The 24,152-nt window shown below is 39.4% G+C and overlaps 1 protein-coding gene across 4 annotated transcripts; it reads right to left on the bottom strand.

The window, feature by feature from the left end:
• Positions 1 to 840: 840 nt before the first annotated feature.
• On the bottom strand, positions 841 to 22,309 carry nadka (NAD kinase a). 4 transcript variants are annotated; one of them, XM_066690670.1, is made up of 13 exons: positions 22,121 to 22,309; positions 17,889 to 18,101; positions 16,651 to 16,704; positions 14,265 to 14,348; positions 8,676 to 8,805; positions 8,289 to 8,397; positions 7,500 to 7,585; positions 6,611 to 6,713; positions 6,130 to 6,284; positions 4,870 to 4,969; positions 3,696 to 3,853; positions 3,010 to 3,092; positions 841 to 2,664 (listed from the first exon to the last, which is right to left on the bottom strand). In XM_066690670.1, the coding sequence occupies exons 2-13, from the start codon at positions 18,074 to 18,076 to the stop codon at positions 2,514 to 2,516; spliced, it is 1,401 nt and encodes a 466-aa protein (XP_066546767.1). In that variant the 5' UTR covers positions 18,077 to 18,101; positions 22,121 to 22,309; the 3' UTR covers positions 841 to 2,513. The 4 variants fall into 4 exon arrangements, with proteins under 4 accessions (XP_066546767.1, XP_066546768.1, XP_066546769.1 ...); XM_066690671.1 differs by lacking the exon at positions 22,121 to 22,309 and adding an exon at positions 20,738 to 20,803; XM_066690672.1 differs by lacking the exon at positions 16,651 to 16,704 and having other exon boundaries at positions 22,121 to 22,308.
• Between the last annotated feature and the right edge of the window lie 1,843 nt (positions 22,310 to 24,152).

The raw sequence follows: 24,152 nt of genomic DNA on the forward strand, positions 1-24,152 counted from the left end.
GAAAGTTATTTATGTTTATTAAAACACACTGAAAAATTGAACTTCCCATTTCGATAACAATATCTATCAAGATCCAAATGGATTAACAATGACAAAATTCAAATCAAATTAAGGAACACAGTTTAAAAAAGTGGGGAGAAAGGTGCTCAAAAAGGAATAGTCATTCAGCACTTCTGTGGCAGAAAAACATTTACCAAGCGGTGGTTTCCTACCAACATCCAGTACAGGACCGTGCCTTTTCTGAGCAAAGTCCTCGATATATAAACACCCCTAGGAACACACTACACCCCCCTCACACAAGAGCACAAACACCGAATCCAGCTGCACACAGGCTCTGTAAACTGAAGCTGCAGTATCCCCCTTTCTGCTGAAGTACAGCTCAAAAAGTGGCCAACGCAATTCCCACGGTGACGCACCTTACGAGGAGGCTTTTCAGCTCAACAGAGCCAGGCAGCTTCATTTCCAGGAGCAATGCAAACAGCCTCGGGACAGATACACTTGTTATAGGAACACTGAACAACTGGACAGGGAGTCCTCATAGTTGAGCAAAGTCCAAAGTGGAGTCCTGCGCTCTCGTTTTCACATTTTTAGGAGCGTAAGGTTGACAAATGTTTAACTTTCGAACGAGGTGCTGGTCTTCATTCCAATCTATTGGCGGCCGCCCAGTCACTACAGCCTGCCCCTTATAGTGGCTTTGAAAATGCAGCGGTTCTAAGGTAACAAATAAAAATATGGTTTTATTGTAGAACTGTAAATATACCTTACAAGCCAGCATTTCTTGTGACAAAAGGGATACTGCAGCTTAAAAAAGAAAGAAAAAACATGTAGACTGCAAACTGGTAATGTGAAAATTAACTAAGGCTGATCTTTATTTAGGTTTTTTTATATAAAAGAAAAACATCTTTCACAGAAATAGAATACAAAAAATATTAAATTAACAATTAAAGAACTCCTAGTTCTCATTCAACAGATTGTAGATATGAAGGAATGACTTTCAGACGTTTGTTGTGAGATTAGCACAGAGCGAGATGTAGGGAGAACCACAAAGATCTGGACTTCCATTACAGGCAGTTCATTACAAATTACCCTGCAGAGAATTTATTTTTCTTGGTCCATTTTATATAAAAGCAACTCAAATAACATGATGTTATACTACTTTCTACCACATTTACCATATTTTGTGATCTATAAACACTGTTACTCCAATGGCCCCATTTTAAACATACATAGCAAAATACACCCTCTCAGATTTATAAGTTTGCTTATTATTTTAAATAAATATATTATTTACATTTTTAAGGACACTGCACGATAATATTCAGTGACTTTCCATGATCAGTTACGGGACAGACAGATACAGACATATCTGAACTGTGCGCTGCCATATATACCAAACACACTCTAGAGCTGAATATATCAGAGCTGAGAAAGTATTGCAGTTTACCTCCTGTTTAGCAAGGCAACTCTTGAAATGAGGTCCTGTAAGCTTTAAAATGATATGTAATCCTGGCACCACTGATATACTATATTCCAATACACTTTTCTATCTTTTGTTGAAGGATGACCGAATGAAAAATACCTCCCCCTTTTAGACTGAATGCCTTTACAGTGCACTGTTTCAATTACAACTTTAAGCAATAACTGAAAAATAAATGGCAACTGCAAAAACTATTGCATAAAATCGGTATTTACTACTACAAAAGGCTACTGGAGAACAAAGATACGCAGATTAGTAATCTCACAAATCCAGAATGGAAATCTCTCACCTAGCAGTAATTCACAATTCAAAAAAGTATTTTCAACTGTACAATTTAATATATAACAAACAGCACATCCTTTAAAACAGCGAAAAGGCGCTGTACTTGTTAATGTTTTTATTCAGTTTTAGGCTCAGTGAAGAAATGAGGTCGACTCGAGCATTTGTCTTTTGTTGTGGCTGGTTTTGTGTAGGGCTCGAAAATATATATTATATGACCTGCTGTAAAAAATTACAAATTGTTTATTTTCCCTTTGAAATTAAAGTATTTTGTTCACGAGGGATCATTTTACAATCTCCAAAATTCCGATTAGGTGGAGGATTTTGAAGACGTGCAACCGAGGAGGGGAACAAATTAAATAATATTAAAACACGATGGTGAGTATTTTTATACTGAGAAATGTCTTTAAGGCACTAACTATCAAACAGCTTAATGTTATTGCAGGGAATGAGTGGCCATTCTCCAGCTATCCTTTAAACTCAGCATCTCTTGCTCAGCAATGAAAGAGTAAAAAGGATCATTCTTAAGTTAAGAAGTTATGTTTCACCCTCTAAGTAAAATAAAAAAGTAGTAATTGTTCCTTCATGATCATGTGAAAGGATACAGTGATCCACACACAGTCAGCTGAAGTCATCCATGTGGAAATTGTAAAGTAGCTACACGAGACCCTTATCAGAGGCCTTGCTGCTGGCTTGGATGCACGAAATTCCTGCACGTTTGTCAAAGTGTTCACCCCCTCCTCGGGCATCTCAATGTTCAAAACTCCTCCTCCTCCTCCGAGATCAAGTGATTCTGTTTCTTCCTGACGTTCCAGTGTAAACATTGAGCTAGACTCTCAAACCAGTCGTTCACAGGGTCCCGGAAGCAGATTGACGGAACCGGGAAGCAGGAGGTAGTGATGGTGATGCTGGGGTGCAAAGATAAAACCAAGAACAGTGTCAGGACGGGCTTGGCACGGCTCAATAGCTTCAAGTGCTCGAGAAAGCTTGTCTGAAGACCCTTTGGGAATTGCCACCTGATTCACTCACTGCTCTCACTTCACAAATAACACTCCTTCTGTCCTCACAGCTGAAATCTCTGGCTTTTCTGGTCCATCCTTTCTAAGGTGTAAAACTCTCTCCAGGGTGTTATGGAGAAGATCATAGTGTGTGGAAAGACAGGGCCATTAAGATAAATGTGATCCTCAACAAATATTTTGACATATTTTAATTTTAATTTCTAGAGATGCAACCGTCAAGGTTTGGGGACCTACCTGTCTCCATGGCAGACTTCCTGTCGTTTTCTCCCATCAAAGGAAACCCAAGCGGTGTTTCGAGCATCTGGGGAAAGCATGATCTGAGGGGAAATTAAATTATATTTACATCACATTATATCAGTCCATGTAAATTAGATGTGATTGAAATGGGAACCACGGTTTAGATTTCCATCACAACAATGGTGACCGTCAGCCAGAAATGGGATCTCTTTGTAGCCGGCTCTTGTAAAGGACCAGGTGGAGCTGCTGTGTTATGTTAATGATAGCGCAAAACATTTCACATTTATAGCCCTTCTTTTTTACACAGGCAGCTCCAACCTCTTCAAATTCTAAACTAAACAATTCATTAATACCGTTTCTATAGCCATCTATGTAACATAGAAATAAAGGCATCATGAAATTCAGAAATGCTTAGGATGACAAAACTGCATCTAAGGGATTTATTAAAAAAAAAAAAAAAAGCCACACTGTAATGAAATTCGTGGAAATTAAGAACAGGTTTAGCTCTGAGAACAGGAGACGTTTTCTTTACACAAGGGGTTGTTTCGGAGGGTCTGGAAGGAAAATAGCCAGACACGCAACTGAAGCCGAGTAACATGTCGGGATCAATGAGCTACTGGAGCAACAACAATGGATCGATCCGCTTCTCGCTGTCTGTCCCCGGCCTGTGTGCTATGGTTTACCTTGAGCTCCACTCCTGCCGGCACCACGATGGGCCTGAAGGAGAGGGAGTGGGGGCAGATTGGCGTGATCATGATCGCGGGGACATTGGGGTGGATCATGGAGGCTCCTGCTGCCACGGCGTAGGCCGTGCTGCCTGTTGGAGTGGACACGATCACACCTGGACAAGAGAGAACAAACAGAAATGCTCAGCCACAGCATTCCTCTTCCCATAGGTTGTTTAGATTCAGATACTGATGTGTTTGTGTGTGCCCCATTATGTGATTGGTGTTTAATCATGTCAAAATATGAAGGCAGGTATTTCCTTTGTGCAATTTTAGGATATGGCTTAACTCTAAATGTTAACACGCAAAGTAATGGAATTTGGTTTCATTCTATTTGTCCTGTAATTATACCAAACGTATTTTATTGTATCGAAATTATAAATATTAACATTTACATTTTTTTTTAATCAGCTGTAAAACTGACATGGTTTTGCACATTAAAAAAGGATAGATAGATAAATAAACAGTTAGTGTCATATACTGTAGTCTTTGAATGAGTTCTGCCTGAATACACAAGAAGTCACCAATTTCAACATCTTATCAGTCATTGTGCAACAGAACCAGCTATTGCAGTAGTTCATTTAGCAGAATTTCCCTTGTGTTTTTTTTTTAACTTGTTCTATGAATACATATTTCTTATGGATACATATACAATAAACAATGATATATACCTTCTGTAGAGACATAACATATAGTTCCAGCCAGGGAAATGCAGACCAGTGATGATGTATGTATGGTGGAAGTGACATACAGAAACAAACCGTGACTTGATCAAACAAACCCTGGAGTTCTGCATTTCCCAGTCGAGCAGCATTCCAGGCTAAATACTAGTGCAGAAATGCCGTTTATAGACATTAAGAAGCCAGCAGCTCATAGAAAGAAAGGCTTGAAGTTGTGAAAAGACTTCTGTCACGGTACATGTAAAATACAGAAGTATTTCCAACGTGCGAACAGGGCGTTCTTAATAATGAAGCCCATAATCTGGAGCAATCTTAAAAGCTAAAAAGAGAAAAACAAAATCTAACTCCACCCCTCACCCCACACCAACAAAAATGAAATGATGTTGCGTTGCTATAACAGAAAAAAATAAAAAATAAAAAAAAAAGTGTGAATCAGTCGCACGGACACTTACCATCTCCCTGTACTGTAGTTATCAGGTGTCCATCCAGAAAGAGGTCAACATTAGAGAGATAGGAAGAAGGCCCTCGGTCCACCACCACTTCATTTAGCACCTGCGAGACAGAGGAGGCAGGGTAGAGATGGGGGGTGAGAACAGAGAGAACAGGGCAGGGGAGACCACTGAAATCAGTATACACTCCTTATTTTTATGGAGGGTGAAAAGAGTTGTAACCTGCTTACAAGAAGTGTATTAACCAGGTTACAAGGCTGGGATCCAGATATACAGGTGTGATATATTGACTTTAAATCACGATAAATCTCAAATTTTCACTAAATGATCACGATTAATCACATTTATTTGCACGTTAAATAATCCTAAAAAAAATTCTTCAATCAAATCTTGTTTTAATAATTCACAAGGGGTTGCCAATAGTCTCAAGAGTATTCTGCTTCTTCATCAATGTACTGAAAAAGGTCTCCTGCGAACATACTTAGTTCATAAGATTAATTTAACTAAACTGAAAAAGTTAATGAAGTTCAAAGAAAACCTGCACTGCATCCTTTAGACTTTTAAAGGCAGAGGCTCAAGATAGGAACCAAACCCACAGTAGTGCATATCACCCATTTCTTCTCACTGAGCCAGTTGCTCCGACAAACGAGTCTGTTAACATTTTCAGAACATGCCTTGAGCAATATGAATTTTAGTATGTTTGGCTTTTAGGTGATATCATAGACGTACCACAAGTTTGAGCTATTTAAATTCACCTTTACAGAGATCACATATCACTTTGTTTTTGTCTGTTGAACCATCCAAAGGGTTTTAAAATGGAAACAGACATTAATTAATTAATCCACCTTTCATCTCCACCACAATTGCATCTGTGGTTCAACTACAGGTGCACAGAACGCTCAAAATAACAAAAATATGAACACATTATTAACTGATTGTGTGTGTGTGGGTGTGTGTGTGTAAGCTTTGCACCAGCCCCAGCCTGACTCAGCACAATACTGCCTACACACACTCACATACACAAACACAAACACAGACACAAACACAAAGGCCCTGGCTCAGTCAGAGGTAACGCACACTGCCATCAGAACTCAAGTCATGGTGATTTTCTCGAGAGGCAAGTCAAATCAACAATACCCCGTCAACTCGGTGGTTAAGCAGTATTGCGATTATATCACCACACCCTCAGATACAGGTCAGGGATATCTAGGACACGGGTAAACTCCTGCACGGTTTCTAGATACCTGGTAACTACAGCCATACCTGATACTGCATATTGTTTCTGGTCGTATCCGTATCTCCGTTCGTCACGATAAGCCCCTTCTCGTCCACTCCCCCCTGATTGGAGGTCTTTTTCTCCCTGTGCTCCTTCACAACCTTCACTTTCAGCCTGCTTCGTAGGATGATGGCTGCATTGCCTGAGTGTGGAAACTGTAGGTTAGCTTTTGCACACAGCATTACCAACATAATATCATAGGTGATGAAGCTGAAATAACAATAAAACCATGACGTAAGACAGTCACAGATTTTCATAGGAAAAATTAATCGCAGCGGACGAGACACCCTGGGTTTCCTGTTTTTCAATAATCCTTTCCAGTACTCTTTTGACTGTCTGATGGCCAGGAAGTGTCAATGACATGGGTAAGAGTTACTGTTGCCAAAATCACATTCAGACTACGAACAATAAAATAAGGGAATTTAATTCAGTGTTACTGCCTGTAACCGGTTGGACTTTCCTCCTCACCTTCAATAATCTGATTGACCTGAGACTGATAGGAATCGAAGTTGAAGGGTGTCAGGAATCCTAAAGAGCCCAGATGGAAGGCCATGACTGGAGGAACGCTCTCCTGAAACACACACACACAGTGGCGTTAGACCCGTAATTAAGACCAACAATTAGACTATAATTAAACTACATCAAAGGTCAGAAACAAGAAAAGAGAAGATCATAAAAGTTTTAAAGAAGACTGTTGTGATGCAATAAGGGTACTAACTGCACTATGGAGAATGGTGTCAGAGAAACTGTTATTTACACCACTTACAAATCAGATTATAAATCACGTATGGGGAAACCAGCCAATCAGAGAGCAGCATTTCCAAACATTTCGATTTCTCTGATCTTGTGTATAAATGTCATCCCGTCCAAAGAATGAATGATTGGGATTTAAAACTTCTTCAGGTACCAGCGACGTTTCCAGACACTTAATGCAAGTGGTGCAAGTTTCACAGGATGTACATTTGTTTTTAATAGTGTCATCACATTTAACCAACACAAAATAGACCAGCTGTAGGTCAGTTACAGCAGATCCTGGACCAAAACATTTTTAGACCAAGAGAAAGGGGGTTCAATTGAACTAAAATGAATGTTTTTTCAATTTTGTGTGTCTAATCCTAACATGTGCGATTTATAATAAGTTAATAGGTCATCAGCTTTGCTTCGTGGTCCTCTTGCCTAAATCGAAACTTCATGAGAGGTCATCTCTAATACAATAAAGTGACACCGTTCACACAACCTATTCACATGCACACAGACCTCAATTTATTTAGCATCTATGATATCAGGAGATCATGCATTGTCTAAACAGATCTAAATCAGTGTAAAAACGAATTCTGATCCTAATGGAAATTCTCACCTGGAATAAAGAGGACGCATATAGCAATGTCCCATCTCCTCCTAGACAGATGATAAAATCCACCCGATCCGAAATATCATCGTAGTCTGAAACACATCAGTAACATTACATGCGTTAAACACAAAAGACCAAACCCAGACTGAAACACAAGTTTTACAACACAGATAACAGCGTATGTGGGCTGGGGTGTTCAGGTGGGTTTCAATTTCTTACACACATGCACATTACAAGATGGACAAAAGCTACAGGGATAAGATGTTGCCTTGGGTGAAGAATGAATACATAATTATACATCTTAAAACACAGGGTCATTGTGTGAACAGCCTTGGATGTATTTTCTGAAGACAATATGTACAATCAATTTAAACTGATATTCAGACATGTATCTTGCCGATAGCAGCTCAGTCCAACAACAATGTGAAAACACAATCTCTCCAACACTTCATTACTCTCGACTCTCTTCCTATGCTCTATATCTGCTTTGCAAGGTCTTATCTTTGATCCCCAGTGCTCCACTTTAATCAACTTGCTGAGAAAGATCTGGTCACGTGAAGACACTTTGTGTTTTCAAGTGTACTGTGCTAAAATCTTTCATCTCAGTACTATTACAGCTGTATCTTTCTGTGCGTCACAGTGTAACATCTTGTATCATTCCACTTCCCCTCTGGTTTTGTTAAGGATCTCTCTATGCCGTGCCATTATCAAATTCCTTAACTTTATACATTGTACTTTGAGTCATCTGTCAGAAAGTCTCGTTAAAGTGGTCTCCCACAATTAATCTCTGCCTACCTTCTCTGAAAGTGCAGAACTTCTTCTTCACCACACCGAAACTCTCATCACCCATGATGGCGGGGTCCTCCAGGACTTTCCTCTCCACGTAAACAATCATACCCTTCACCTGAAAAAAAATAAAAAAGGAGCAACCGCACTCAGATCACACACCTGGACAAATAAAGATGCATTCTGACTCCCGGGCAATGAAAGTAAAACAAATCTGCCGCATCATCCATTATAACCAGCTCCTTAGCTATCATCGTACAGGCATACAGACAAACACCAGCCCAACACTGTAGTAATGACACCGAAGTTAGGTTAAGTGAGATCAAACTAAATCATCCACTCTGGTGTCAAGGAGATGCAAGGAAAACAAAAGCACAAGACCCATCAAATCCTTACCTCAGTGAGGAATATGCAGAGCTGTTTAAAAGGCTCAAGGAGACTGGCATCTCGAATCTTTTTAATGACAAGGACACTTTTAGGAGGTTTGTTCCATGTTAACCGCTGGCTTGCCGGATCCTGAATGTGCCTGGAGGGGAAAATACAAAAGCCAGTTAAAACTAAACTATGTGGATAAAGAAGCATCTTTGAAAACACAATCCATGAGAAGGAGAAACACATTGTAAGGTAATTTGGATAACAAATCTATTTTCATTTTTCATGTATTGCAAAAGAAGGCTCCATATAGTTTCTGTTCAGGCTCTATAAAGAAGTAAAGTGTACTTCTAATACCAATATCGTTGACAGACAGGGATCCAGCTGCAGCAAAAACAAAGTCGGGCGGCAGAATCGAGCCACAGGCAGTAGAAAACTTTCTACACATCTCCTTCTTTGGACAGGAGTATTCATTCTGGCCCTGCCGTTGCTGCACTAGGGCCGACAACACCCCCCCCCGTGAATAATACTCTGAGACAGGAATACTCTCTGCCCAGCTGCTGCGCTGGCACTGAATACAAGATTTGCCGTTAGATTTGCGTTGCCAAGGCAGGTATTAGGGATGCAGACTATAGACTGCACAACACTCTGCAGAAAACCTGTTCTATTGAAATGTATTGCTGTCATTATCACACAGCAGTTAATTTGTTATTCAGATTTTGAATATTTCATGTTTTTCACAGTAGGTGCATGTACTTATTAGAAGCTCTGTAAAGACTACTAAAAGGAACAGGAGAATTCAACACTAAACCTACTTTGAAGCACTGAAAAGGGCAAACATATATACAATACAGATTGTCCTCTGTGATGTAATTACCCCAGGATAGATAAAAAGTGTGATGACTGAATATCCAGTTCTTATTTCTTTCAAAATAAAAAAAATAAAAACATGCTTCTGTATTTTCTCTTTTGTAATTTCTTGTGCAAAACCTTCTGCAGTGGACCTGAATACTTATTTACAATGAACAAATTCTCAGGGGGGTGTTTCGGGAAGGAAAGTTAATAGTTTGGTTTGATTCACAAACTTGACATGTTTGGCGTCTCAATCTTACAACATTTTCCCGATTTCCCATTGCTCACAGGAAGATTATATAATCATAACGGACCATCCAGTCGCAGTATTATTAAAACCCAAACACCACAAGTGAGGATTACACAAGAATATATCTATTTTTTGCATTGTGTTGAACCTGAATTCTTCTGCTTTTTACAGCATTCAAATTGTGGAATTTATTTTAACCAGGCCTGAAGGCTTTAAATAGATGTTCAGACTGATCAGTGATAAGGGGGTGATTGTGTGGGAATAATCTGGAACAAAAGGGATATCTCACACTCTTTTGGTGCAGAGTACTTGCTGTACACTAAATCAAGAAAATGTCTGTCCACCAGTGATAAAGACCAGTGCACCAAACTGGAGCATGGAGGATCCACATGATGTGACCGCTTTTCAAATACCAATCAGAACGCGGTACATTTGTTATTCTTTTTATTTACTTTTAGAATTCCTCTGAACTTGATTTGAAGCCTAAGATGGATATTTTATCTATTTTAATTTATGAAATTAGGGGAGGAAAGAAGACTAATGGTTCAGTCCTACACAAATAATTGTACACTTATGCATTAAAATGTAGTGAAAAAGCAAGATCCATTATGTGATCCACAAAGTATAAAGACTCTATGACTGTTCTTCTTGCTTATAAAAGCTCATGTGCTGCATTAATCAATATATCGAAGTTTCAAAACTTCTGATTTAATAGTTTTTGGTTACATATTTCTTCAACACATTCAACTCTAGTGTAAAATTGAGCTAAACCTTTCTGCAAAACCTTTCCTGCCACCTCTCTCTCTTTTAAAAGGACATCTGAGTTCCAGATAAATACATCGTAACTAGACACCGTCTAACTTCCTGTAAATTACAACACTACACCAAACCTCAGGTCAGTTATTAAATCAGCATGTGCAATCATTTTACTGCGATTCAAACACTTCCTTAAGGCACTCACTTTTACTTGCAATATGTGCCATTCGCTTAGAAAGCTGTCCAATTTTGCATTTACTTACTTTGAATGCCGCTTGTTACAACCAATAATGCATGCAACATATAGACTGGACACAGTGGCCTCTCATACAAGAGAAATGACAACCGTTTCTTTCGAAAGAACAAGCACATGTCAAATAGCTTAAATTTAGTCACTGATCTCCACACACTCTCGATACAATTAGACAATGACAATAAAAAGAAAGAGAAATATCACCATTTGAATATAATTGTATGCAGTCATTTAAGACCATATTGTATGTGGTGAGAACCAGTACATAGTTTCAAACATTATAGTTTTCACTCAGAAAACTTGCCCTATTCTTTCTGCACACCGATTGTGCAGTACTAGTTAATCCAGTTAAATATGACCTCAGATCTCACCATTTCCACAACCAGTTGTTATTTCTGTCCCCCGAAGTTCCATCTCGTACGCACTGTGTGATTTTCATTGTCTTCTGCATGTGATGGGTTTCTTCCAGCAGGAATCAGAGTACAAGGCACAGTATCCAGCTACCTAAAGCGTAACTTTTCCTTGCATAGACAAGCCTGTCAACCTGCCAGGTAGTTTGGTCTCCAGCTGAAGCTCCTACATACATATGAAGCATTCAGCCCCCTCCATTTGTTTGTGCTGGGAACGCAAGGTGCTTGTTTTGCATGTTAGAAACTTTTGACTAAAATCCAACTAGGAGAACTATTTTCATATTTTTTGAATTTACAACAGAGAACTCACTTGACGGAAAAAAATAAAACTTACCTAAAATAAATAAGCCTTATTAACCAAGCACCTGAATTTACTAGATAGATTTCCTCATAAATATTGTTCTGTCCACTTCTAGACCACACTGTGTCAAGCTTCTCTGACCTGCTACCGTCTGATCTCCCTGGTTGCTCTCTGTTTGCCCTGGCAGATTCCTCTCCTAAGCTCTATAGCTCATTCTGACTTTGAAGCAGATCTCCAGCACATCTTAAATCAAACTTCCAGTGACAATTACATAATCAGAGCTCCACCCATTAGGACTCAAGCTTCCTCTTATTGGCTTGTCACATAATATCACAAGGAAGTTAAAATGTAACTTCCCAGCCTTTAAATATGTGAACAAAAGGAGTTTGTTTGCTGTTATTCCAGTGGAATTAACATATATTTTTACTATAAACAAAAAAAAAAATACAAAATGCTTCAAGAGGAAGAAAATATAATGTAAAATTCACTGATTGCAACGTATTTTGTGACAGAAACAAAGATTTGGTCACCAGAAAACCACAGTGATGCAAGAAAACCTCATGTCTTTTCACATAATCTGGGGAATTCTTTTTTTCCCCCTCTCTCTGGGTGAAGAAACTGCAAAGTATGTCATGTAAAACACATTCAAGACAACATTTAGTCTGTCACCCATACAGTCTGTGTTGTTTTGATAGTACTCACAGTTTAGCCTTCTTCCTTATTTAAAAATAAAAAGATAAGAAGCAAAGTAAACAATGTCTCCAGTCCAGTTGAAAGTCATTACATTTAATTTGTGTAAGACTCCACAATAAGAAAAGCACAATAAAATCTGTACAAAATAAAAAAAAATAGTATTTTTTATTTCATCCTGTATGTCTCTCAAAACATCTACAAATGCTGTGGTTTTGCTCTTTATAAAGCAATCAGTTCAAAAGGGAAAACACCCAAACAATTAGCTCAGTACGTCAGAGTAACTCAGAGATTTCACTGAATAAAAGCCGGTTTAATGGGCTATTCTCCGCGGCTATTTGGGAGCGGTCCTAGGGTGGGGTGCTTATAAATGAGGGATTGACAGGACAGCTGGGGCCCTCTCGGTTTCTGCAGGATAGGGTTATACTCATTTCAGAACAGTCTTTCACAATTGTGCAATGCCACAGAAACCATAAACAGAAGTGTGAAATGAATCGCAGGGAGCCCGAAAGGAGCTGAGAGGAATGTATGCTAAACAGTAACTGGAGGTCAGTCTTGTGCCGCAATCAGACTCCTTGAGAGTCTAGCCCACAGTCCTACTTGTGAAAGATCATTCAAAAACCAAAGGAGGAGGTGAAGAGGAGGAGGGAGCCATACAACAATGTGTCACTGACCCCTCCTATCAGATAGCATGCCATCTTGATGATTAACCTAATTGTCACTGACACTATCCAGCAAGATACCAAGTTCAAACGTTTAACCACTCCAATATCCTCTACCAGTATAATTTGTAACTGGGGAACACTGTAACTTCTGGTGTTCTCTAGGCCCCTATAACCGAAGATTGCAAACGTTATTCATCCACATTCAAGTTTTGAATTGTGACATTTCTCCTGACTGATGGGTGAAAAGTTTGAACCGCTGCTCTTGAGGTTTCAGTCACAATAACCCAGGAGCTCCATGTCATCACCGCTCACTCCTCTCAAAGCATGCAAATGCAATTTCATAATTTGCATTTTCATCATGTGCACAAAGATAAGGATAAAGTGTGAAAGCTCAACTTCTTTGGAAATCTTTCAGAGGTAAACAAACCAGCCCAGGTGAATGTCTACTTCCCCCCCTAATATCATTGTGTATCACCAGCTTTTCTGAGTCTGTCTCAAGTCCCAGTGTTGACCTCTCTTGCTGTGCCCTTAAACACATTTTCTTTTGAGCACACATAATGGGTTTTTTATATCCCCAGCATATGGATATGACATGTCAAAGGAGTGCATGTGTTCTCGGTACTAAAGTGCAATTTGTTATCAATATGTTTGTATAACAAACTGTCTCAAAAGCAAGCCAGCTCTGCAGAAACCTTGGAAAGGATTAAAAGCTTTGATTCTTTGCCCTTGTTTAACTGACAAAATAAATTCAAAACAATATTTATAAATACATTGTTATTATTATTAATTAGGAGTCAGCATATTCAATTAAAGAGATTAATTATTTAACCTTTGCTAGCATGACAGGCTTTTACATTTGCAGATATTCTTATTTGTATCATAAGTTTAAACACGATACACACAAACCTTTATAAGCTAAGGATGCTGTTGTAATGGTACCTGTGTAATACTGCTCAAGTCAAATGCTATATTAGTTAATGTTAAGGGACAACATGGTAACCTACAGGAGACCATGTAAATGCAGACACATTACCATCACGGTAGCAATGACAAAATGGTGTATTGTTGCATGTATGTATGTCTATGGAATGTCTGTAGAGGGAAGGGTTGTTTGTACACATACACTAACACCCTCAGATATCAAAACAGGCTAAGGCTTCAGTGCCCATCTAGTGAGTGAAAAGAACCCTGTATCTGTACATTTGGTATCAGAGAAACATTTCACTACAGGAAATATTCTGAAAAAAGAAAACAAAGGTGATTGTCTAGTTACTTATTAAATGTACAAATGACAGAAAGAGGAGGGCACATCTGTTGCTGAATGAAACCCTGCACTTCATATGAAGGAATCTCACACATAAACCAGGGGAGACTGAAGACACCATTCAGTCTAATGAGAAGTGTCAGAAAAATATTTGGATAGAAACAGTACTCACATCACTGCTTTGGGGTTTTGCAGCATACAGGCTTTTGGTCCGAATTTGGTCACAGGACTTGGTCCATGGAGAGAGCGTGTCCTCCTGCAAGAACAACAACAAAAATTACATTACTTTCTGAAAAATATTACACTTGCTTCACAGATCTGTCTAATAACAAAGCTTCTGTAAACAGTACAGTACAGCACATGCAAACAAAGCAAATTTCCCTACACTGGGTAAAATGAATATATACTGAAACCAGATATGAATTGGTGGTCACTTTATAACACACTAACTTCCACAAGCAAATAATGTCTGAACAATTGTGGTGTTGTGCCCTTAATTGACAAAAACTACATTTCAATCACATTGGTGCACTTAATGGTAAACCCTGGTAAAGTGAATACAAAGGTCAGGAGACTTCCCATCCTGCTTGTTACATTTTACTTCAGTCCCTTTCCCCCCCCTAGAACAAGGTTCTTGCAAGATACAACAATATAAAACAATGGACAATATGCCTTTCTACAAGGTAAAACAAAAATTGCTTTGATAAAGAAACGCCTCTGGTTATTACAGGGGAAAGTCCCCAAAAGCAATCGTCCATTACTTAAATTTAGTGCAGGGGGAAATGCATCGTCTTTTTATTAGCTAGTTATGTTTTAAAATAATCACAGATCGGCATAACTGTACCTAACTTTTATTAATTCTAGGATACAGATATTGCATGTATAGTAACATTGTATTAGACAGTAAAGGAAATACCACCATTTACAGTAGTACATATAAGCTTGTTTACCTGAACCTTCTGGGAGAACACATGAGCAGCAGTGTCAGAGAGGATAGGAAAGATTCTCTAATTGTGCATGCAGTTGAGTACTTGTTATACTATTGGATTTTATCTTATAACCATTTCTCCTCCTAGATACATCCCTTTTGGGTGGTACTTTAATAATGAGGGACCAGCTCATTATCATATAAAGCATTGGAATGCCATGACCTTGTCACCAGTTTGTACAGACACTCTTGCTCCACTGTCCTTATCTATTTAACGTATTTTCAATATACCTCTGAATATAACATAATACCTTAAATAGGTGTAGAAAATTTAACTAAAGTTTCCTTACATTCATTACACAGATTTTCTCTCATCTGGGATGATATTAATTTTCATGGGTTACTGTTCAAACGCTGCCTGCTTAAAATAAACACCTTTATCACACAGCCTTATCCAAATGACAGAAAATAGTTGTTTGATTTTTCTCCTCATACAAAACCACAAATTACACTTTGTAACTACACTAAAATGTAATCATACTAATTTTATCTTATAACTTCCTTGTAATGTCGAATTAATTTTAAAGTAATGCAGTTACCTTTGTAATGTTGTGTATATGTAGAACCAATAAAAATTGGCATGATACCAAATCAAAATTGGATCGATCATATATGTTAGTATTCTTCAAAACACAAGTCATCTTAGATGAAAGAAACTGCTAAATAAGTTAATAATAATAATAACAATAATAGTAAATGTACATAGTATGACTGACCTGGCAAAGACTTTCTCCCATTAAGGAAGGATGATGTGAAAATAGTAACCCCAATTGTCCCTCATCAGAACAGCAGACATAAGCAGTCTTTATGGTCTCAACAATGGCTAGAGAGTGAGGTCAGATCATCTATTTCCATCCTCAGAATAGACATCCTCATCCATTTCTACAAAGCAGTGCCAGAAGCACGCCACACAACCATTCACAATGTTTTTGATTGCTAATTTAAATTTACTTCCACCCTCTTGAATCACACACTGTGCTTAGTGACCTGGAGACACATAAGTGATGCCTCAACTAATGGGTTTCCCCAGGTAAAAAAACAACAAAAAACATGCTCTACCTGTTGCTGAAAGCCTATAAACAGTATTCTTATTCCCAGGCTAGCCCTCTATTTGCATATGTCCCTCAAGTGGCTCCTCTTTTAAAGTCACATGACCTGGGTTTGCAAATCCTCTTAGCAGCCTGGCTCTAATAGTTGACCATCTGTCACAGACTTGTTTTCAGATAAACAGTTGCCAACAATGATAGAAGATAATCTTGGTAAGGGAGTCTGCTAATAAATAAATAATAATAATAAAGCTACTGGGAACAGCCCAGTGAATTATCTGGGGGAAAAAAACAGATGGGTTTTCAATACCTTCCCGATAGACCAGACTAAAAACAGGGAGATGAGAATAACCATACATCATTCTCATACAGAGGTTCAAAGGGTATCCCAGTCTTACCAGTACAGACCCCTTTTCTCCTGTCAAGGACTCGTAACCGTATACTTAATACATCATTGAAACACATGAACACAAAATAAAATAAAAACAACGCACAAGCAACGCACACTTATCACTACCACTTACAGTACAGCTGAGGTGTCTTGTAAAATTCTGCAATGTGTATCGCCTCTATGACCACTGTAACACAATAAGAAAACGAGGAAGGAAAAAATAAATACGGCTTTCTCGACCGTTGGTATGATTCAGCAGAGAAAAAGTCTGACCGCTGGGATGTTTTTCTTTACATACGGTCATTTCCCAGAAATAGCCCTGCATTTGTAATGGTAGAGCTTGACAGGCCTACATAATTGTTTCACTGTAAGATGCAATGCTGTGAAAGCAGGGATCTCTCTTTAAGCCTATACGCATGATGGAGCTTACATGTTACAGCAAGACAGTCTGTACTTTCTGACTGTGCAAATGCAGAAGAAATTAGCATTTCTGCACCACTGACATCACAGGTTCCGCACCCCTAACAAAAAATGTACTTCATTCTTTTTAAATATTTTTTTTTTCTATTGTTTTTGCCAGAAACTAATTCGTCTGTGTTTTCAGTTGCTACATACTTTAGAGTTCTCAGTTTTGTTAAGTAGCACTTGCCTGAAAATGCCCAGCAGTTGAGGTACACAGCTGTCCTCCTTTGGTAATGCAGCCATAAGTTCTTTAACCTTCTTGCCGAAATCTTCAAAAACCTTTCTATACAAATACCTGACAGCTTCTTACACCAGACAACTTACTCTTTACATTCCAACATCTGAGTAAATTCTACAATGGAGCAATACTAAATTGCCAGTTTGACTGCGAGAGACATTTCCCAACATTCAGGTCCTATTTTTATTATAGAAGGAAATAAAGAACTTTAGAAACTGTGTTTGCTTCATCTGATTCACAGTTGCAAGAACTCAGTAAATGACATTACTGTCACCAAACATACTTTTAAGATGCTTCTTGGAAACCCTTTAAAAACAAATCTGTCCTATGCTATCACCCTGGCCTAGTCATCACAGCATTGCACCAAGTCTTACAGTGAATTCACCCAATACACTTACAGCTTCTTTCTTGGACGGAAAGTACACTCTGGTATTGAGCTTTATTCTAAATCAGGATGCATGTTATGCCCTTTTTTGACATGACACAAAACATATGAATTAAAGCATTAGCCTAAACCCTCTCTCTCACAAACATGTCTCCTTGCCACCTTGAACCCTTAGCCTAACCCTGGCCCACACCTTATCCCAAATCCCCAAGCTGTCGGTGAATACAACCCCAGAAACACAAGGCTGTCCAGCATGTGAAATCCTGCTGTTGTAATCATGACCTACCTGAAGTCAGCGGAGGAGCCCAGGGCAGGTGAGGCGGACAGGCTGCGGGCCTTGGCTCTGCCCCGGCTGGGTTGTCCACGGCTGTGCAGCTCCCCGCCATCGCAGGCTGCGCAGCAGTAGCCCTGGGACTCCAGGCCAGACTCCGGTGCCCTCCTGGGCCGCGCCACCTCTTTACTGCTCTCCATCATCAGCACAGCTCTCGCACACAAGCCTCTGAGAGAAAAGACACGCAAACAATGGGGCAAGAGGTCAATTTTGTAGGTGCTGTTTGGGACCAATTACCCTGAAGGTGAAAGGACAGATTCTAGATGAAAGGACTGAACGCATCACCCATGGAGGTGCCACACCACCCTATCCTACACGCACCCCACTCCCAGTAAACTTTCCTCCACAGTGTTTGCTCATCCAGACACACGCAAATAACTTTGAAAAGGAAAAAACATCTATTCACCCAGGTTTGACCTTATAAAATCACACCGCACAGTTAAGTAATTGTCACTACTCTCCTTCTGGGATTCAAGTCAGTGGAAAAATGATACAGGAAATGGATTTCATATAAACAGAAACGTATTCTCATATGAAAGAATTACAGTAAGAGGCCCTGTCAGCCTGGGTGATTTCCCAATTAGTGAAGGATTGGGTTGCTTCCAATCAATGCCTTCAACAGACAGGACAAACACCTCTGATTCTGGGACAAGCAACAAAAACCCCCACAGCAACGTTTTCTTTAAAATCAATGTTAGCTAACATGAAAATGCTTCTCATTGGTCCCAATGAGGAAAATAAATTAATACAATTAAACTACACTGTATTAACCTAGACAGAGTATTGTGATCCTGGATGCAAGTCTGGATGACTGCACTCTTTTTCCTACTGATGCGGTTTTTTTTTCTTGTTTTTTTTTTCTTAATCCTAATTTCTTATCTGGATCTGTGTGAAGTTTCAAGGGTGGAAAGAGCTAGACAAATTACTCTTGGAAGTAGTTTTCAGCACATAAAGAGTTTGTCTATAGATATGCATTTCCCCTTTCACAGATAAAAGTGAAAAAAAGTGATAAAAGTTAAAGGCAGCTTACATGCATATAACGGATATAATATTTTTCCAATTAAGGATTTGGTCTTAAAACAATAACTTACAATTCCTTCAACAACGTGAAACAGTAGTCCCTTTATAAGAATGACAAAATCAGTGGTCCATGCCAATGTATTTTATGAGGTAATATCAAGTTTCAAGTTGGTGGGGGGGCAGTTAACCCAATTCCTTGTGCTGGGAAACTTCCTTTTGTTAAGATGGAAAGAAATATGGTATAAAAGAATATGAAAAATATACAAGGGTGTGAGACCGGGCAGCTTATCAGTGTCTGTATGAAACAATTATTATTGATAGTTCCTTTATTGTGATTCAAAGTTCAGTTCAACACATATACTGTATAAGACTCCTAGAAATTGTACATTTCCTTTGAGTCAGGAACTTTGAGTCATTACTTGGTATTATTACACTGAAATGCAAATTTAGCACTGGACTTTGAGCAATGCATAACAATGACTTGCTTTGTTTACGGTGGTTGTTGCACGTATCGCTGACTTTCTCAGCCTGTTTCTTGGTTGATGTCTTTTTAAACTCACCCACCCTGGCACAATCAATTTGCTATTAAGCTGCATCTTTCCCTGACAAAAATCAACATCACAGTCTTTTGCAGAATGCCCTCAAAAAATAAATAACACTGAAAACCACAAGTTTGCAATTCTGTGTTAACAATCAATACATAATATCCCAGTTTGCTTATTTAAGAGAAGCCCATATGTTGTGCTCTTGTTGGTTTGTAACATTCTTTTTACATTTTTATATCGTAAACATCAGGATTCCTATCATTCTACACATACTCGTCTTGCTTCATAATCAGGGCTTCCAAGTGCAACTAATCCAGTCACAGATACATATCCACAGCCTGTCTTAGGCAAAAACAAACAAAAAGCATCCTTCAGCTTTGCAAACAATGAGCAAAAAGAAAATAACATAATAGATTGATAGTTGCTAGGAAACAGCAACATAAAACAGCTATATCTATGACATCTCACTAGCAAAAAAAAAAAAAAGCTTAATGCAAAATCATAGGTCCGTTTTCAGCCTTGAATAATTAGAGCAACTATACATTCTGCAACTGCTAAAAGATACAGATGAAAATGTATTTTCACATCCTACATTAGCGAGAATTTCAATTTCAAACCCCTCTCTCTGTACTAAGGGAGTCAAACACCTGTTGTGTAGTATTCTCATGTTATGTGCACTCTGACCATGCAAATCAATGTATTCAGCTTTTCAAATTAATGCAGCAGTAAGTATTGTTCGTATACTAGGTTACATTATGGGATCTGATACTTTCATTTGTATTCTAATATTTTACAAAATAAGGTTATTTGACCATGTAAAAATAGAACTACACAAATGAGATACATTACATCTTGTTTGTGCTAGAGAAATAAAAATAAACAAAAATGTGGCACACAACCCCAATTTGTACTGAACTGTGTGTGTGATTGTAATTTCCAGTCAATTAAAGGAAAACCAACATTACTGAATAATAGGTCTTAGCCACATAATGGGGTAAGAAACTGACTGAAGTCAAACTAACAAAACTGTAAAATAATAACGATTCCTGCAGAACACATCAAATACAAGTCACACTTAAAGCTGCCCTGACCAGACACTTTTGCAATCTGCTTCAGCATGAATCACTGACTGATCTCAGTAAACCCACAACTTTTTAAAGGATTTCACCACTCATCATCATCATCATCACAACAAATGTCACAAACGTCCAAAAAACTAAACAAAAAACTATAACTCACGCATTTAGACCCCAGGCGTTAAACCAGTTACACAACCACTGTCTAGTCGGGTGTTTGGTCTAGTTATGACCTACAATGACGCAGCACTATTCGCCAGAGATAACTGAGTTCCTGAAGAACTGCACTGCCCTCTGCGTTTAAACGTGCATTACCTGTCTCATTATTATCAATTACCTGTCTCATTATTATCAATTACCTGTGTCATTATTATCAATTACCTGTCCATCACAGCCGTCAGCGCACAGTACTCCACCACCACTTGCCCCGGGTCTCTCTACCTCTTCCCGCATCATTTATAATCCAACTTAAGCGGGATAAAGACATGACTTAACACATCAAGAAATGAAGAAAGATACACTGTTACTACAGTTACTAACAGGGGCAACACCGATTTTGCAAAACCAAATAATAAAGAGAGGGGTTTTGCAAATACACATCACGTTAGAGAAACACTATTGTTGTTGGGTTACTTTTGAATGCATCACTAACGATATATCAGTTAAAACAGCCTATCCAATGTAGGGTCGTCTATTTTCTGAGAGTCTGTAACTATGTTGCTTGTTTTAAGCAAAATATGATTACATACAGAAAGCAAGCAAGAGTACACATAAGGACAATGCGCTTTCCCTAAAAAATGTTGAATTGAATACATAATAAGATATACAAAACAGTACATAGGGACTTTCTTCCCTTGCTCCCCTGTAAGAACAGAAGCCGGTTAATCACAAAGCGACACGGCGACGCTAACTCACTGATTGCCGAACACAACTGTTATTTTTACTTTATTTCACATAAAATATAAAGAAACTGCGGCTGCGATTTACTTCTGCACAGATCAAGGAGGAAATAAGAACCATGACGTGATATATGTAACCTATATAGTTTAGCCCTTGTCTGTACGTGCAGCTTGTTGGCTCTACTTTTTCCTCCACGACATGTATTTCCTAGTTAAGAGTGAGGGGGTGGTTTGGGATGTGGACTTAAATGGGGGTCTGACCACCGAAACCTGATGGTTTTACGACCTTGTGCATCCAAACCATCCCCCCCCCCAACACTGACACCGGCCGCGACCACTTCCCACGCAGCTCTTTCTTTTCAGTCGATGATTTTGCAGCACATTATTTCCACGCTAGTAACACACCTAACTTCATGTGTCAGTCCACTGTATAGGTTTCCAACAGTACCATTACATAACTTCCTTCACTGTTACCATTACACTCCACACCGCCCCTCCAGTCACGGATCTGATGTGAACATGCATATTCAGACATATTGGACCGGGCACAGGCTAGTACTGTAAGTAGCACTGTGGAGATACCGCCCGCTCTGCGACTCCCTGCCACCTGAAGTGGTGGGTTAAATCCACATTTTATTTCACATTACCTGGTCGGTGCTGCCGTGTTGTCAACTGTACTACCAGCCCTGGATCAAAGTCGCTCCATTAGAAACCAAATTAGCGCTCCTGCTGTCACGCTGTCTCCATTATAGTTACATCATCCGCCTTTTTTTCCTTTTCCGCGGAACTAGACAGATATCTACTCGAACCTGCTCGCACCCACAGCGCATGCTCCAGCACGCCTCTTACGCAATCGGAGCCCGGGCCGCGGATTCGTGTGCTTCGGCTGACGGCACGGCAGCGCTGTTGGCGTGAGATCCGCAGCCAGCGTCCCGTCCTAACGCAGAAAGCGGCCTTTCAGGGTACGGTGCATACCCAAATAGTCACACGTCCGGGACCAAGCGGAATAAGACTCGACTCTTAGGCGGCCAGACAAGCACAGCACAAAGCAATATTGCACTGACATCTATCGGAGTAAAGAGGCGATTGTATTTCATGTAGATGGGGGCCTATTGGAGACGCAGCCTGGCCAAACCTGTTCTGTTTCCTTTAATAGAAATACAGAATGACAGATTAAGCATGTCTGTAGAGCTATGCAAGGACAACAACACAACGCCATGTCTAAACGCACCAAACTGCATATGACATAATGAGCACAAGGTGGCACTCATATCCCGTTACAAACACGAAAGGCCTTTGTCTGTCCAGTGCGCTGCTCTCCGGCTCCTTTATCTGAATAATAGCGAGTAACCCATGTCCAGCCCGTCTCTTACCCGTTCCTCTCCGGACAATGTTGTCCTGTCCTTTCACTCTCTTTGTTCTCTAATGACGTTGAACATCTCCCGCCACATATATTCATCTGCGAACAATGGTTGATTGACCATTTCCTTTCTTGTAATGCCCCCACCCTCTACCTCTATCTTAATTCGACATGACGTTTCTGTAGCATTTGCCCATCTTCTCCCCCTGAATCCAGACCCCACACTTACCTGGTCACCTTTCACTCTATGATGGCTCCATCCAGGATTGGACTTGTTTTTATTTCCTCCCCCATTACTGCTCTCCCTTTTGTTTCCCGTTATTCTGACCCCCTCTTTCTCTGCCAAGGACCCTGGTAGGACCCTCAACCCACTTCCTTCTCCTACTCTCACTACACCTCTACCGAACTCTGCAGAAACTAATCTGCTCTACTCCGCTCCTGGTCCAGGCCCTATTTTTCATTCTGTGAATTGTTTAAAAGATCAGAATACTGCCATTCTCTCCTTCTGGACCTCTATGTGTCAAACAACCCACTGTCTCACCTAATAGCTATTAAGACGGCATTGATAAGATCCTACAATCCATCTCTCTTCCAGGTATGCACTCTACAAGAAAAACAAAGTTGTGTTTAATTTGGCATATTTATCCTTATAAGGTTCCTTCAAAGTTGATGACAGTCATATCTTTTTAGAATACGACTTCCCTGGGCATGAAGAGTTCAGCCAAATAAATGAGTAAACAAACAAACAAACGCATAATAACAGCAGTCTACTTTCCTCTCTTAATCTTGAACACATCAATATAATCTTCAATCTCATTTCACACATAAAGGAGTAAGAAAACGTTAGTGTTTCCCTTCTGATCAGGGCTGATATCTCACAATAACCCATCCTTTACTTATGTATGCATTTATTTGGGGGGCTTGAGACCAAACCTACAGCTCTGAGGGTTTTTCTTCCCCCCCAATTGTCTTGTGAATACCGGTAATCTATTTTGGAATATTTGAATATCACTGGTGTACTATGAAATTATGTGCAAGACCCCATTTAAAACACTTTGAGAACAAGCACACGCAAGGGTTAAATAAAAAACAAAGACGAGGCAGCAGTTTAATTTAATCACCACGGTGGTTCTGGATTTAAAAATAAAATAAAAATGGTTGGATATATTTGTGGAACATGGGATTCCAGAGCTTGACAAAGTAATTGATAGGGCATTATGCATTCACACTGCAGAAAACAGAAAACACTTGATTCACTTTGAATATCCCCCTTTCCCCCTTCACTCTCCTTATTTGCTTCGGCTGATGACTGGTTGACG

This window comes from Amia ocellicauda, chromosome 18 (genome assembly GCF_036373705.1).
Source record: "Amia ocellicauda isolate fAmiCal2 chromosome 18, fAmiCal2.hap1, whole genome shotgun sequence".
Taxonomy (NCBI): domain Eukaryota; kingdom Metazoa; phylum Chordata; class Actinopteri; order Amiiformes; family Amiidae; genus Amia; species Amia ocellicauda.

Coding starts and splice junctions, on each gene's coding strand:
- nadka (XM_066690670.1), bottom strand. CDS start 18,076: ATGATGGAGAGCAGTAAAGAGGTGGCGCGGCCCAGGAGGGCACCGGAG. Junction 8,806..14,264: donor CAAAACCCCAAAGCAGTGAT/GTGAGTACTGTT, acceptor TTTCCCCTCCAG/GCACATTCAGGATCCGGCAA. Junction 8,398..8,675: donor TCTGCATATTCCTCACTGAG/GTAAGGATTTGA, acceptor ATTTTTTTTCAG/GTGAAGGGTATGATTGTTTA.